This window comes from Oncorhynchus tshawytscha, linkage group LG25 (assembly GCF_018296145.1).
Source record: "Oncorhynchus tshawytscha isolate Ot180627B linkage group LG25, Otsh_v2.0, whole genome shotgun sequence".
Lineage (NCBI taxonomy): Eukaryota > Metazoa > Chordata > Actinopteri > Salmoniformes > Salmonidae > Oncorhynchus > Oncorhynchus tshawytscha.
In genome coordinates, this window is record NC_056453.1 from 7,778,613 (window position 1) to 7,796,457 (window position 17,845).

General features: G+C 44.5%; 1 protein-coding gene across 1 annotated transcript in view; it reads right to left on the bottom strand.

The window, feature by feature from the left end:
• LOC112224157 (vesicle-fusing ATPase) overlaps positions 1 to 14,393 on the bottom strand; it is a 59,677-nt gene extending 45,284 nt beyond the window's left edge. The window contains exon 1 of the mRNA XM_024387514.2: positions 14,254 to 14,393. Within this exon, the coding sequence (XP_024243282.1) occupies positions 14,254 to 14,265 (12 nt within the window). The 5' untranslated portion in view covers positions 14,266 to 14,393. The remainder of the gene's footprint in view (positions 1 to 14,253) is intronic.
• Positions 14,394 to 17,845: the final 3,452 nt, after the last annotated feature.

The following is a 17,845-nucleotide window of genomic DNA, read 5'->3' on the forward strand; positions in this document are numbered from 1 at the left end:
ATCGACAAGTCACCCTCGAAGCATCGTTACCCATCGCTCCACAAAAGCCGCAGCCCTTGTAGAGCAACGCTATCTAGCTAGCCATTTCACACCAGTTACACTCACCCCCTTTGACCGCCTCCTTTTCCGCAGCAACCAGTGATCCGGGTCAACAGCATCAATGGGATCAACTTTTATGGGATCATCAATTTCTACTCGTGAGAATTTTTGTCTTCATGGCAGTCATTTTACTTAAAGTCCTTGGAAATAACCTGAACGTCTGCAGTTATAAAACAATTCTAATGCTATATATCGATTTAGAAATACAAATCAAAAAGGTGTTTGTTTGTGGATTGGTGATTTACAATTGTGGATTGGTACAAATCATGATACACTAATACAAAATGCATGCTGTGAGTTCACAATTCATTTGGCATGATAGTGATCCACCTGATGTCCTCCATTACCAACCACCCTCCAACTTTTCATTACATCATCTACAGCTACTGTTATTGTCATGTTGTCATTATCCTCTAAGAAATGTTCTTGCTCTATCATACTGGGCACAGAATGTGAGAGCTACACAGATTGGCTAAAAACACTAGCACTGGAAGCACTCAGAACAAAGAGAGCAGCAGTGCCTGGACTTTACAGTCTCCCTCTTCAAGTCCCCCTTCCAAGACTGGCTGCCTGCTTAGAGCAAGTGAGAGGCAGAACCTCCCACCCACACAGCAACCACTTCCTCAATATTCCACACACCAGAATTCAGTATTTTAGTCTTAAATTGTATTAAATTGCCATGTGTGTGAAAAAAAAGGGAAAAAATGAATAACACAACTGTACCAAAACATATCAAAAGTTTGTCTTAATCTTAAATGCCAGGTTGGTTTTTACAGCCGTTTCACAAGGTGTTCATTATTGGAAGGTAACCTTTGGTGGTATTTATTTGTTCCACATTATTCTTTGTTGTATCCTAGGGCCTACAATAGATACATATGAATTCTACCACAAGGGTGTACTAATGAGCAATGCGAGATATAAAACAAAAAAATCCATGGTAAATAGAAGACTACTGAAATTATATTATTTCAGTGTAGATTTATTTATTTTATTTCACCTTTATTTAACCAGGTAGGCTAGTTGAGAACAAGTTCTCATTTGCAACTGCGACCTGGCCAAGATAAAGCATAGCAGTGTGAACAGACAACAGAGTTACACATGGAGTAAACAATTAACAAGTCAATAACACAGTAGAAAAAAAAGGGGAGTCTATAAACATAGTGTGCAAAAGGCATGAGGAGGTAGGCGAATAATTACAATTTTGCAGATTAACACTGGAGTGATAAATGATCAGATGGTCATGTACTGGTAGAGATATTGGTGTGCAAAAGAGCAGAAAAGTAAATAAATAAAAACAGTATGGGGATGAGGTAGGTAAAAATGGGTGGGCTATTTACCGATAGACTATGTACAGCTGCAGCGATCGGTTAACTGCTCAGATAGCAGATGTTTGAAGTTGGTGAGGGAGATAAAAGTCTCCAACTTCAGCGATTTTTGCAATTTGTTCCAGTCACAGGCAGCAGAGAACTGGAACGAAAGGCGACCAAATGAGGTGTTGGCTTTAGGGATGATCAGTGAGATACACCTGCTGGAGCGCGTGCTACGGATGGGTGTTTCCATCGTGACCAGTGAACTGAGATGAGGCGGAGCTTTACCTAGCATGGACTTGTAGATGACCTGGAGCCATTGGGTCTGGCGACGAATATATAGCGAGGGCCAGCCGACTAGAGCATACAAGTCGCAGTGGTGGGTGGTATAAGGTGCTTTAGTGACAAAACGGATGGCACTGTGATAAACTGCATCCAGTTTGCTGAGTAGAGTGTTGGAAGCAATTTTGTAGATGACATCGCCGAAGTCGAGGATCGGTAGGATAGTCAGTTTTACTAGGGTAAGTTTGGCGGCGTGAGTGAAGGAGGCTTTGTTGCGGAATAGAAAGCCGTCTCTTGATTTGATTTTCGATTGGAGATGTTTGATATGAGTCTGGAAGGAGAGTTTGCAGTCTAGCCAGACACCTAGGTACTTATAGATGTCCACATATTCAAGGTCGGAACCATCCAGGGTGGTGATGCTGGTCAGGCGTGCCGGGTGCAGGCAGCGAACGGTTGAAAAGCATGCATTTGGTTTTACTAGCGTTTAAGAGCAGTTGGAGGCCACGGAAGGAGTGTTGAATGGCATTGAAGCTCGTTTGGAGGTTAGATAGCACAGTGTCCAAGGACGGGCCGGAAGTATATAGAATGGTGTCGTCTGCATAGAGGTGGATCAGGGAATCGCCCGCAGCAAGAGCAACATCATTGATATATACAGAGAAAAGAGTCGGCCCGAGGATTGAACCCTGTGGCACCCCCATAGAGACTGCCAGAGGACCGGACAGCATGCCCTCCGATTTGACACACTGAACTCTGTCTGCAAAGTAATTGGTGAACCAGGCAAGGCAGTCATCTGAAAAACCGAGGCTACTGAGTCTGCCAATAAGAATATGGTGATTGACAGAGTCGAAAGCCTTCGCAAGGTCGATGAAGACGGCTGCACAGTACTGTCTTTTATCGATGGCGGGTATGATATCGTTTAGTACCTTGAGCGTGGCTGAGGTGCACCCGTGACCGGCTCGGAAACCAGATTGCACAGCGGGGAAGGTACGGTGGGATTCGAGATGGTCAGTGACCTGTTTGTTGACTTGGCTTTCGAAGACCTTAGATAGGCAGGGCAGGATGGATATAGGTCTGTAACAGTTTGGGTCCAGGGTGTCTCCCCCTTTGAAGAGGGGGATGACTGCGGCAGCTTTCCAATCCTTGGGGATCTCAGACGATATGAAAGAGAGGTTGAACAGGCTGGTAATAGGGGTTGCGACAATGGCGGCGGATAGTTTCAGAAATAGAGGGTCCAGATTGTCAAGCCCAGCTGATTTGTACAGGTCCAGGTTTTGCAGCTCTTTCAGAACATCTGCTATCTGGATTTGGGTAAAGGAGAACCTGGAGAGGCTTGGGCGAGTAGCTGCGGGGGGGGCGGAGCTGTTGGCTGAGGTTGGGGTAGCCAGGCGGAAGGCATGGCCAGCTGTTGAGAAATGCTTGTTGAAGTTTTCGATAATCATGGATTTATCGGTGGTGACCGTGTTACCTAGCCTCAGTGCAGTGGGCAGCTGGGAGGAGGTGCTCTTGTTCTCCATGGACTTCAGTGTCCCAGAACTTTTTGGAGTTGGAGCTACAGGATGCAAACTTCTGCCTGAAGAAGCTGGCCTTAGCTTTCCTGACTGACTGCGTGTATTGGTTCCTGACTTCCCTGAACAGTTGCATATCGCGGGGACTATTCGATGCTATTGCAGTCCGCCACAGGATATTTTTGTGCTGGTCAAGGGCAGTCAGGTCTGGAGTGAACCAAGGGCTGTATCTGTTCTTAGTTCTGCATTTTTTGAACGGAGCATGCTTATCTAAAATGGTGAGGAAGTTACTTTTAAAGAATGACCAGGCATCCTCAACTGACGGGATGAGGTCAATGTCCTTTCAGGATACCCGGGCCAGGTCGATTAGAAAGGCCTGCTCACAGAAGTGTTTTAGGGAGCGTTTGACAGTGATGAGTGGTGGTCGTTTGACTGCGGCTCCGTAGCGGATACAGGCAATGAGGCAGTGATCGCTGAGATCCTGGTTGAAGACAGCAGAGGTGTATTTGGAGGGCCAGTTGGTCAGGATGACGTCTATGAGGGTACCCTTGTTTACAGATTTAAGGTTGTACCTGGTGGGTTCCTTGATGATTTGTGTGAGATTGAGGGCATCTAGCTTAGATTGTAGGACTGCCGAGGTGTTAAGCATATCCCAGTTTAGGTCACCTAACAGAACAAACTCTGAAGCTAGATGGGGGGCGATCAATTCCCAAATGGTGTCCAGGGCACAGCTGGGAGCTGAGGGGGGTCGGTAGCAGGCGGCAACAGTGAGAGACTTATTTCTGGAGAGAGTAATTTCCAAAATTAGTAGTTCGAACTGTTTGGGTATGGACCTGGAAAGTATGACATTACTTTGCAGGCTCTCTCTGCAACTCCTCCCCTTTGGCAGTTCTATCTTGACAGAAAATGTTATAGTTGAGTATGGAAATCTCAGAATTTTTGGTGGCCTTCCTGAGCCAGGATTCAGACACGGCAAGGACATCAGGGTTAGCAGAGTGTGCTAAAGCAGTGAGTAAAACAAACTTAGGGAGGAGGCTTCTGATGTTGACATGCATGAAACCAAGGCTTTTTCGATCACAGAAGTCAACAAAAGAGGGTGCCTGGGGACGTGCAGGGCCTGGGTTTACCTCCACATCACCTCCGGAACAGAGGAGGAGTAGAATGAGGGTGCGGCTAAAGGCTATCAAAACTGGTCGCCTAGAGCGTTGGGGACAGAGAATAAAAGGAGCTGATTTCTGGGCATGGTAGAATATATTCAGGGCATAATGCGCAGACAGGGGTATGGTGGGGTGCGGGTACAGCGGAGGTAAGCCCAGGCACTGGGTGATGATGAGAGAGGTTGTATCTCTGGACATGCTGGTTGTAATGGGTGAGGTCACCGCATGTGTGGGAGGTGGGACAAAGGAGGTATCAGGGGTATGAAGAGTGGAACTAGGGGCTCCATTGTAAACTAAAACAATGATAACTAACCTGAACAACAGTATACAAGGCATATTGACATTTGAGAGAGACATACAGCAAGGCATACAGTAATCACAGGTGTTGAATTGGGAGAGCTAGCTAAACAGTAGGTGAGACAACAACAGCTAATCAGCTAGCACAACAACAGCAGGTAAAATGGCGTTGACTAGGCAGGGAGGGTCGGATTAACTACACACAGAGCCTGAGTGCGGCTGGGGCCGACAGATAAAACATAAACAAGCAGAATGGAGTACCGTGATTAATGGACAGTCCAGCATGCATCAGCTATGTAGCCAAGTGATCAGTGTCCAGGGGGCAGCGGTGGATGGGACTGGCGAGTATTATCCAGGTAAAAAAAACTGGCTGGCTGTGCAGAACGTAAAGCCGCTAGCAGTGGCTAACAATGACTAAATAGCTTGTAGCTAGTTAGCTGGTTAGCTTCTGGAGGTTCTTGAATGGGTTCTAAAAATTTAAAATAATAGCGATTCCGTATCACATTGGGTGAGGCAGGTTACCGGAAGGCATGATCGAATTAAAAATCGAAAAGAGATTGAAAGTAAATATGGGTCCAGTGAGTGGTTGGGCTGGCTGGGGACGCGGCGATTCAGACAGTTAGCAGGCCTGTGCTAACAAGCTAGCAGTTAGTAGGCCGGGGCTGAGCAAGGTAGCAGTTAGCGGACCGGGGCTAAACAAGCTAGCAGTTAGCAGGCCGAATTAGCAAGCAAGCAGATAGCAAGGGCTAGAAAGTTAGCCTTTGGGGGGCGTCGCGATGGGGTGAGTCTGTTTATGCCTCTTCATGCGGTGACATCGATAGACCGGTCGTGGGTCCGGATATTGTAGCCCAGGAGTATGCTTCGGTGGTAGCACAGGAGCTCTGGCCGGGCTAGCTTCAAGCTAAGTGGGTGGAAACGCTAGCCAGGAGTAATCATCCGGGGTTGCGGTTAGCTAGTTGTGAAGATCCAGCTGAAAATGTTCCGTTTACGGTGGGAATCCGGGGATAAAAAAATAAAATAATATATAGGTCCGTTATGCTCTGGTTAGAGTCGCGTTGTTCGAACTGGCGAGAGCTTTCCGAGCTAAAGATTAGCTGACGACCGGTTAGCTGAAGACCGCTAGCAATGGTTTGTTGACTGATACCTGGTAGTTAGCTGGCTAGCTTCAGTTGAGGGGATCCGAAGTAAATATAAGAACTTTAGAAAAAAATAGCTACATTGGGTGAGGCGGGTTGCAGGAGAGTATTTAGAAGTTGAGGTTTAGCAAAATGTTTTAAAAGATATGCGAAGAAAAATGTTTAAAAAACGATATATACGATATATACAAAGGACACGACAAGACGTCCGACTGCTACGCCATCTTGGATCTACCCAAGATCTACTCTAGATAAGGGAAGGGCAGGTATAAAATAAAAACATGGCAGAAAGAAAAGTCAGTGTATGAATCAAAATGATTTGCATATGAATGGAGTGGAAATGAGCTGACTTTGTGACCCTTCCTGAGCGGTATGATGGCTGCGTAGTCCATTGGTGTTTATACTTGCGCACTGTTGTTTGTACAGGTGAATGTGGTACCTTCAGGCATTTGGAAATTGCTCCCAAGGATGAACCAGACTTGTGGAGGTCTACAGTTTATTTTCTGAGGTCTTGGCTGATTTCTTTTGATTTTCCCATGATGTCAAGCTAAGAGGCACTGAGTTTGAAGGTAGGCCTTGAAATACACCCACAGGTACACCTCCATTTGACTCAAATTATGTCAATTAGCCTATCAGAAGCTTCTAAAGCCATGACATAAAGTAGATGTCCTAAACAACTTGCCAAAACTATAGTTTGTTAACAAGACATTTGTGGAGTGGTTGAAAAATGAGTTTTAATGACGCCAACCTAAGTGTATGTAAACTTCTGACTTCAATTGTGTGTGTGTGTGTGTGTATAAAACAATATCGGACAATTAATCGGTATCTGCTTTTTTTGATCCTCCAATCGGTAAAGGGTGTTGAAAAATGAAATCGGTCGACCTCTAGTCTCATCATTGTCAGTGATCAGATCTTCTTGGGCCTCTATAACTATATCTATTGTAATTGAGAATTTCAATAAGCATTTTTCTACGGCTGGCCATGCTTTCCACCTGGCTACTCCTACCCCGGTCAACAGCACTGCACCCCCAACAGCAACTCGCCCAAGCCTTCCCCATTTATCCTTCTCCATTCAGCTGATGTTCTGAAAGAGCTGCAAAACCTGGGCCCCTACAAATCAGCCGGGCTAGACAATCTGGAAATTGTTGCCACCCCTATTACTAGCCTGTTCAACCTCTCTTGTGTGTCGTCTGAGATTCCCAAAGATTGGAAAGCAGCTGCGGTCATCCCCCTCTTCAAAGGGGGGGGACACTCTTGACCCAAACTGCTACAGACCTATATCTATCCTCCCGTGCCTTTCTAAGGTCTTCGAAAGCCAAGTCAACAAACAGATTACCGACCATTTCGAATCTCACCATACCTTCTCTGCTATGCAATCTGGTTTCAGAGCTGGTCATGGGTGCACCTCAGCCACACTCAAGGTCCTAAACGATATCTTAACCGCCATCGATAAGAAACATTACTGTGCAGCCGTATTCATTGATCTGGCCAAGGCTTTCGACTCTGTCAATCACCACATCCTCATCGGCAGACTCGACAGCCTTGGTTTCTCAAATGATTGCCTCGCCTGGTTCACCAACTACTTCTCTGATAGAGTTCCATGTGTCAAATCGGAAGGTCTGCTGTCCGGACCTCTGGCAGTCTCTGGGGGTGCCACAGGGTTCAATTCTTGGACCGACTCTCTTCTCTGTATACATCAATGAGGTCGCTCTTGCTGCTGGTGAGTCTCTGATCCACCTCTATGCAGACGACACCATTCTGTATACTTCTGGCCCTTCTTTGGACACTGTGTTAACAACCCTACAGGCAAGCTTCAATGCCATACAACTCTCCTTCCGTGGCCTCCAATTGCTCTTAAATACAAGTAAAAGTAAATGCATGCTCTTCAACCGATCGCTACCTGCACCTACCCGCCTGTCCAACATCACTACTCTGGACGGCTCTGACTTAGAATACGTGGACAACTACAAATACTTAGGTGTCTGGTTAGACTGTAAACTCTCCTTCCAGACCCATATCAAACATCTCCAATCCAAAGTTAAATCTAGAATTGGCTTCCTATTTCGCAACAAAGCATCCTTCACTCATGCTGCCAAACATACCCTTGTAAAACTGACCATCCTACCAATCCTCGACTTTGGCGATGTCATTTACAAAATAGCCTCCAATACCCTACTCAACAAATTGGATGCAGTCTATCACAGTGCAATCCGTTTTGTCACCAAAGCCCCATATACTACCCACTATTGCGACCTGTACGCTCTTGTTGGCTGGCCCTCGCTTCATACTCGTCGCCAAACCCACTGGCTCCATGTCATCTACAAGACCCTGCTAGGTAAAGTCCCCCCTTATCTCAGCTCGCTGGTCACCATAGCATCTCCCACCTGTAGCACACGCTCCAGCAGGTATATCTCTGGTCACCCCCAAAACCAATTCTTTCTTTGGCCGCCTCTCCTTCCAGTTCTCTGCTGCCAATGACTGGAACGAACTACAAAAATCTCTGAAACTGGAAACACTTATCTCCCTCACTAGCTTTAAGCACCAACTGTCAGAGCAGCTCACAGATTACTGCACCTGTACATAGCCCACCTATAATTTAGCCCAAACAACTACCTCTTTCCCAACTGTATTTAATTCATTTATTTATTTTGCTCCTTTGCACCCCATTATTTTTATTTCTACTTTGCACATTCTCTCACTGCAAAACTACCATTCCAGTGTTTTACTTGCTATATTGTATTTACTTTGCCACCATGGCATTTTTTGCCTTTACCTCCCTTCTCACCTCATTTGCTCACATTGTATATAGACTTGTTTATACTGTATTATTGACTGTATGTTTGTTTTACTCCATGTGTAACTCTGTGTCGTTGTATGTGTCGAACTGCTTTGCTTTATCTTGGCCAGGTCGCAATTGTAAATGAGAACTTGTTCTCAACTTGCCTACCTGGTTAAATAAAGGTAAAATAAAAAATAAATAAATAAAGGCCTACCACCATTGTGACTTCGGCAAACTTAATGAAGGTGTTGGATGGCCACGCACTCGTGGGTAAACAGGGAGTACGGGGGCTAAGCACGCAACCCTGAGGGAATCCAGTGTTCAGGATCAGCGTGGCAGATGTGTTGTTGCAGCCCGTCAGGAAGTCCAGGATCCAGTTGCAGAGGGAGGTGTTTAGTCACAGGGTCCTTAGCTTAGTGATAAGCTTTGAGGGCACTATGGTGTTGAACGCTGAGCTGTAGTCAACCTATGTGAGAATGCTGTCGGTTTTCCTTCTGTCCAGGTGGGAATGGGTATTGTAACGGAGATTACATCATCTGTGGATCTGTTAGGGTGGTATGCAAATTGAAGTGGGTCTAGGGTTTCTGGGATGATGGTGTTGACGACAGCCATGACCAGCTTTTCAAAGCACTTCTTGGCTACAGACGCGAGTGCTACAGGGCGGTAGTCCTTTAGGCAGGTTACCTTGCCGTTCTTGAGCACAGAGACAATGGTGGTGGCTGCTTGAAACATTGCGGGTATTACAGACTCGGCCAGAGTGAGGTTGAAAATGTCAGTGAAGACATTTGCCAGTTAGTCAGCGCATGCTCAGAGTACGTGCCCTGGTAATCCATCTGGCCCTGCAGCCTTGTGAACGTTTACCTGTTTAAAGGTCTTACTCACGTCGGCTACGGAGAGCGTGATCACACAGTCGTCCGGAAAAACTGGTGCTCTTATGCATGCTTCAGTGTGTCTTTCCTTGAAGCGAGCATAAAAAAGGTATTTAGCTTGTCTGGTAGGCTCGCGTCACTGGGCAGCTCGCGGCTGGGTTTCCCTTTGTAATCCATAATAGTTTACATGCCCTGCCACATGCGACGAGCGTCAGAGCCGGTGTAATAAGATTTGATCTTAGTCCTGGATTGATGCTTTGCCTGTTTGATGGTTCGTCAGAGGGCATATGGGGATTTCTACAAGTCTCGTGCTCCTAGAAAGCGAAGGCTATAGCTTTTAGCTCAGTGCGGATGTTGCCTGTAATCTTTGGCTTCTGGTTGGGATATGTACGACGATGTCGTCGATGCACTTACTGATGTGCTTTACTCCTCAATGCCATCGGATGAATCCCGGAACCTATTCCAGTCTGTGCTAGCAAAAGAACAGTCCTGTAGCTTAGCATCCGCATCATCAGACCACTTCCGTAATGAGCGAGTCACTGGTACTTCCTGCTTTTGCTTGTAAGTGGGAATCAGGAGGATAGAATCATGGTCAGATTTGCCAAATGGAGGGCGAGGGAGAGCTTTGCATGCAAAATAGAAGATATGTCCCGTTTATACTCCAGGGATTGCACGGTCGCCAGTAGAACGGATGGTAAAGGCAGATTATCCACTCACCAACTAATTCTTACCAAGCACCCAGATATGCACCCCCTGTACCGGCATCTCCTCTTCATGCGAATGATGGGGATTTGGGCCTGGTCCGGGAGGAGCCGTACATTTCTCACCACAGATTCATTAAATAAAACATCTTTGTTTGGTCAGAGGTGAGTAATCGCTGTTGTAATGTCCAGAAGCTCTTTTCAGTCATAAGAGACAGTGGCAGAAACATTATGTACAAATAAAAGTGAAACATGAAAACACACACAGAATAGCACAATTGGTTAGAAGCCCATTAAAATGGCAGCCATCTCCTCCGGCGCCATTAACTGTGGCGTCCCACCAATAAATTAAGAGAAACAATGGGTGTAGACTCCTGAGGGGGAAGAGGAGTTGTTGTTGTGACCTCTTCACGATTGTGTTGTTGTGTTTGGACCATGATAGATCCTTAGGGTTGTGGACACCAAGGAATCTTTCAACTCGCTCCACTACACCCTGTCCATGTGAAAAGGATGTGTTCGGTAGAGTTGGGCGGTATACAGATTTTCATACTGTACCATACTGGGGTATACAGTATTACTTGATGTGCACACAAGGGCCACTATAATTTATTTTAATAATAACACCTTTTTGTGAGGGGGGGGGGGACACACACGCTTCTCTCTTCCATTTCAACAACCCCCCAAAAAATAACAAAGGTGCTGTGGTGAACAGCAGCGCTGTTTCCCCAAATACAGACTTGATCTTTTATATTTTTAGGATGGTATTACTGAAATCAAAAGTGATGCTTACAGTCAGTGATTTTCTGAGAAACCACTTTGGTGCAAAAGTAGCCAGAAAAAAAGCATAGGTTGAGTACATTTGAGCTGCCCTGTTTACCAACCAACATCAAAGATACAAATGTTATTTAGGTCTATATTTTGTAACTAATCCAATGATGCTAATAAACATCATGGGAAACTGAGTTGGATACTGGGCTGACCGGAGCAAATCCCTGGAGCTTTTCCACTAAGGCAAATACTTTCAAATGATTTGTGGAACACTGCAAGCACAGTTTTAGCTAAGCAGCTGTTTTAAGTTGCTGATTGTGTTTAAAGGTAGACTCAATAAAATGAGATAATCTGTGGTGCTGCTCATGACATTGAGATGAATGAGACGCAAGACTTTGCTCTCACACAGTCACACGGTATCTGCGCATGTGCACGGGTTAGTGCTTCAAGGCTCTGAGTTGTTAGGGGAAATTTACCTACAATGCTGTTTACTTTCTACATCTACCGGTCAAAAGTTTTAAAACACCTACTCATTCAAGGGTTTCTTTATAAGACTATTTTCTACATTGTATTATAATATTGAAGACATCAAACCTATGAAACAACACATATAGAATCATGTTAGTTACCAAAAGTGTTAAACAAATCCAAAAATATTTTATATTTGAGATTCTTCAAATAGCCATCCTTTATCTTGATGACAACTTTGCACACTCCTGGAATTCTCTCAACCAGCTACCTGGAATGCTTTTCCAACAGTCTTGAAGGAGTTCACACATATGCTGAGCACTTGTTGGCTGCTTTTCCTTCACTCTGCAGTTCGACTTATCCCAAACCATCTCAATTTGGTTTAGGTCAGGGGGTTGTAGAGGCCAAGTCATCTGATGCAGCACGCCATCACTCTCCTTGGTCAAATAGCCCTTGCACAGCCTGGAGGTGTGATGGGTCATTGTTGAAAAATAATTGATAAGCCCAAACCAGATGGGATGGTGTAGTCGCTCAAGAATGCTGTGTTAAGTGTGCCTTGAAGTCTAAATAAATCACAGACAGTGTCACCAGCAAAGCACACCCACACCATAACACCTCCATGCAGAGATCATCCGTTCACCCACACCGCGTCTCACAAAGACACGCTGGCTGGAACAAAAATCTCCAACTTGGACTCCAGACCAAAGGACAGATTTCTACCGGTGCAATGTCCATTGCTCGTGTTTCTTGGTCCAAGCAAGTCTCTTCTTATTATTGGTGTCCTTTAGTAGTGGTTTCTTTGCAAAAATTCGACCATGAAGGCCTGATTCACACAGTCTCCTCTGAACAGTTGATGTTGAGATGTGTCTTTTACTTGAACTCTGAAGGATTTATTTGGGCTGCAATTTTTGAGGCTGGTAAATCTATTGAACTTATCCTCTGCAGCAGAGGTAACTCTGGGTCTTCCTTTCCTGTGGTGGTCCTCATGAGCCAATGTCATCATAGAGCTTGATTGTTTTTGCGACTACACTTGAAGAAACTTTCAAAGTTCTTGAAATTTTCCGTATTGACTGACATTCATGTCTAAGTAATCTTTGCTTATTTGAGCTGTTCTTGGCATAATATGGACATGGTATTTTACCAAATAGGGCTATCTTCTGTATACCTCACAACCTTGTCACATCACAACTGATTGGCTCAAGCACATTAAGAAAAGAAATTCCACAAATAAACATTTTATTTATCCGTTATTTTACCAGGTAAATTGACTGAGACCACGTTCTCATTTGCAGCAACGACCTGGGGAATAGTTACAGGGGAGAGGAGGGGGGTGAATGAGCAAAACTGGGGATTATTAGGTAACCATGATGGTTCGAGGGTCAGATTAGGAATTTAGCCAGGACACCGGGGTTAACACACTCTTACGATAAGTGCCATGGGATCTTTAATGAGCTCAGAGAGTCAGGACACCCGTTTAACGTCCCATCCGAAAGACAGCACCCAACACAGGGCAATGTCCCCAATCACTGCCCTGGGGCATTTTTTTAGACCAGAGGAAAGAGTGCCTCCTACTGGCCCTCCAACACCACTTCCAGCAGCATCTGGTCTCCCATCCAGGGACTTACCAGGACCAACCCTGCTTAGCTTCAGAAGCAAGCAAGCAGTGGTATGCAGGGTGGTATGCTGCTGGCATACCTGTACCTTAAGGCAGCACACCTGTTAATTGAAATGCATTCCAGGTGACTACCTCATGAAGCTGGTTTAGAGAATGCCAAGAGTATCCAAAGCTGTCAAGGCAAAGGGTGGCAATTTTAAGAATCATATAAAAAATATTTTGATTTGTTTAACACTTTTTTTGGTTACTGCATGATTCCATTTGTTTTATTTGATAGTGTTGATGTCTTCACCATTATTCTACAATGTAGAAAATAGTAAAAATAAAGAAAACCCCTGCTCTATAACGTTTGACCTGTAGTGAGTCATAATCACTAAGTCTACCTTTAAGGGAATTCCTCACATTCTATCCAAATGTAATCAACTCAAACGGTCTAAATGTACACAAAATACTTATAGGAAAAACAACCCCTAGACGTGAGCAAGACTGTTTGACAGCTGCAGCCTTTGCATTATAGGGGTCCTAGTTACTTCATCATAACATTGTGTCAATAACAGATTTCACACTCTACAGTCAAAGATGAATTAAACCCCTTTTATCTGTGCTACAGTGCCACTGTCAGCCAGTGGATACCTATCTAGTCCACATTGTTCAAGTATCTTGAAAGTGGAACGCTCTAGCTAATGTTGAATTATATTTGGACTAAAAAGGAGTTCGTTTTCTGTTGTTGTGCCTCTTTCCCAGCAGTCAGGCATTTCAATTTCACTTCCCTGGTGGGACTAGTGTGTGTGTGTGCACTGGACTATCTATATAGTTTGCCTGGTATTGAAAGCTAGTCAACAAGTTAGTCAGCGGTCAAACCTTGCTGGCAGTAGAGATGAAACTTGTTTCGCTAGATGTATCCTTTCATACTGCGCTGGCTTAACTAGCAAGCTACTATCACTAAGGGGTTTCCTGTTCGAGACTGACTAGAGATACAGCATAGAGAGATACTATTTGAGTGTATTGTGTAGCTAGCTTGATATTACATGGCTTGCAGTGGACACTATCCCTAAGATACTCGTCTTCCGGGCCGAGGTTTGAATGACGTACTCTGCCACACAGGCTAGTAAGTGTGTGTGTGTGTGTGTGTGTGTGTGTGTGTTGGAGGTAGCTAGCTAGCTAACGGTAGCTAGTATTAGCTGAAACAACCTTAAAACACAGCATTGTTATCATTCTCATCTATGACTAAATATGTTTACCTAAAGCCATTTATTTAAAGGAAACTCACCCGGCCGGCCATATTGCTGTTTGTTGTCGTTTTTCAAATACAATTCAGCGTAAATGTTCCCAGCACTGCTGACAGCACAATCCTTGAACTCCACTAATGCTACACAGGCTAAGTGGGCGGGATCGCCGTGACTTACGAAGTGATGTCATGACGCACACGTTGGTGTTGCAATATTTGGACAAGTTACAGATTACCCAAACTGTTGGAAATGTTTGCCAGCGGGAGAGCATATAAATATGCACTCCGCAGGTAAATTTATTCCAGGTGTGTACATATTTCGGAAACTGCACAATCAAACGATCTAATAAACTGTTTCAATATTGTGAGCATAAGTAGTTGTTTTTAACACGCTCATAAACAAAAAAGTATATATTGTACATTATCAGGATTACTTTTTTATGCCTATTCTCAATATGTGAATTTCCAAATTTGCTAGTATACAAATGGTCAGAGAGATTATTTTATGAAGTCAAATGGAAAAGTGAATACTGTATTGCAAATAGGCCGATCATAAAAACACTAAACAGAAAAGAGAATGCAAACATATTTATTTGAATTTATCTGAACATCAGATATACTTGGTAATTGTTAGTCAGCAAGAACCGTCTGCACATTTGATATTGATGTGTATAGAAACCAAAACAAGAAATACTATTGGGGTTTTGGAAAACTGTGTGAAGCTGTGGATGCTGCATAGGAGGCTATATTTCAAACCTGTGAAATATCAATAAAAAAATATATAAAATCTAAATACACAAGTTGGTTTTGGTGGAATATTGGTGGACACTGTATTTCTGTAAACACTCGAGTGAAACAGGTCCATCATGTTTTTGCTCAATGTCATACCCACAGGTAACTGCCAAAAGAAAGACAACACATGAGTAAATTAGGGATACAAAGTACACTGCTCAAAAAAATAAAGGGAACACTTAAACAACACAATGTAACTCCAAGTCAATCACACTTCTGAGAAATCAAACTGTCCACTTAAGAAGCAACACTGATTGACAATAAATGTCACATGCTGTTGTGCAAATGGAATAGACAACAGGTGGAAATTATAGGCAATTAGCAAAACACCCCCAATGAAGGAGTGGTTCTGCAGGTGGCGACCACAGATCACTTCTCAGTTCCTATGCTTCCTGGCTGATGTTTTGGTCACTTTTGAATGCTGGCGGTGCTTTCACTCTAGTGATAGCATGAAATAGAGTCCACAACCCACACAAGTGGCTCAGGTAGTGCAGCTCATCCAGGATGGCACATCAATGCGAGCTGTGGCAAGAAGGTTTGCTGTGTCTGTCAGCGTAGTGTCCAGAGCATGGAGGCGCTACCAGGAGACAGGCCAGTACATCAGGAGACGTGAAGGAGGCCGTAGGAGGGCAACAACCCAGCAGCAGGACCGCTACCCCCTCCTTTGTGCAAGGAGGAGCAGGAGGAGCACTGCCAGAGCCCTGCAAAATCAAATCAAATCAAATCAAAATGACCTCCAGCAGGCCACAAATGTGCACGTGTCTGCTCAAACGGTCAGAAACAGACTCCATGAGGGTGGTATGAGGGCCCGACGTCCACAGGTGGAGGTTGTGCTTACAGCCCAACAACGTGCAAGACGTTTGGCATTTGCCAGAGAACACCAAGATTGGCAAATTCGCCACTGGCGCCCTGTGCTCTTCACAGATGAAAGCAGGTTCACACTGAGCACATGTGACAGACGTGACAGTCTGGAGACGCCGTGGAGAACGTTCTGCTGCCTGCAACATCCTCCAGCATGACCAGTTGGTGGTGGGTCAGTCATGGTGTGGGGTGGTATTTCTTTGGGGGGCCGCACAGCCTTCCATGTGCTTGCCAGAGGTAGCCTGACTGCCATTAGGTACCGAGATGAGATCCTCAGACCCCTTGTGAGACCATATGCTGGTGCGGTTGGCCCTGGGTTCCTCCTAATGCAAGACAATGCTAGACCTCGTGGCTGAAGTGTGTCAGCAGTTCCTGCAAGAGGAAGGCATTGATGCTATGGACTGGCCCGCCCGTTCCCCAGACCTGAATCCAATTGGGCACATCTGGGACAACTTGCTTGGGCCAAGAAACACAAGCAATGGACATTACACAGGTAGAAATCTGTCCTTTGGTCTGATGAGTCTAAATTTAAGATTTTTGGTTTCAACCGAAGTGTTTTTGTGAGAGGCAGAGTAGATGAACGGATGATCTCTGCATGTGTGGTTCCCTCTGTGGAGGTTCGATGGTGCTTTGCTGGTGACACTGTCAGTGATTTATGTAGAATTCATGGCACACTTAACAAGCATGGCTACCACAGCATTCTACAGCAATACGCCTTCCCATCTGGTTTTCGTTTAGTAGGACTATAATTTATTTTTCAACAGGACAATGACCCAAAACACACCTCCAGGCTGTGATGGAGTGCTGCATCAGATGACCTGGCCTCCACAATCACATGACCTCAACCAAATTGAGATTGTGAGGTGGATTGGACCGCAGAGTGAAGGAAAAGCAGCCCAAAAGTGCTCAACATTTGTGGGAACTCCTTCAAGACTGTTGGAAAAGCATTCCAGGTGAAACTGGTTGAGAGAATGCCAAGAGTGTGCCAAGGTGTCATCAAGGCAAAAGTTGGCTAGTTTGAAGAATCTCAAAAAAACATTTATTTTGATTTGTTTAACACTTTTTTGCTTACATGATTCCATGTGTTATTTCATAGATTTGATGTCTTCACTATTATTCTACAATCTAGAAAATAATAAAAAATGAAAACCTTTCAATGAGTTGCTGTGTCCAAACTTTTGACTGGTACTGTGCATTACATCTATTCACCTCAGACTTTGTCCCAAAATGTATGGTTTTACACATTTGGCACCTACCTAACAGATAAATGTAGATGTGGACATTCTTGAAATGGGACTCCCACTAATGTTTAGTGACTGCTCCTTGTTAACATACTGTAAAACTCAAATGCTTCACTGACAAAAAATGAGGGAAAGTCAGTTCAGTGCAGTTTATGGCATGATATTGGAGAACTCTGGTGCAGAAATCATGAACTCTTTGCAACGATGCAGCCTCTGAACCAAGACTGGGCTAAAACGGAATATAATGGTCTTCTATAGTGCATAAACACCATGTCAGAATACAAATCCTTCCTTTTTTAACTCAATGACTACGTTTCATTACACAAACAGGTTCATAAAATATTTACATTGCCTTCTGTAAAAAACAATCCAAAGATGTCATTGAAATTGTGGTTTAATGCCCTTTGATGGAACGAGGCCATTTTCCAACACAGGAATATTTGCCCAGCAGGAGAAAAGACAATACACAATGCCAAAGTATTCATAACCCTCCAATTGCAGTTCACAACATGGCAATCCCAGAGTTGACTTGACAGGGATTTTTCCTACACAGCTCTTCCCTTTGATTTGACCTTCTTCCTTACTTCCACCCAGTAAGCAACTGGAGAGATTCATTCATCCCCACCCAGTTGAAGCTGCTAGTCCCAGCACACATTTACTTCGCAGGCCTTCGACTATTAGACCTTTATTTCTACACTGGTGTCCAAATCAACTGAAGTCACTTGTCCAACAAGGGACAC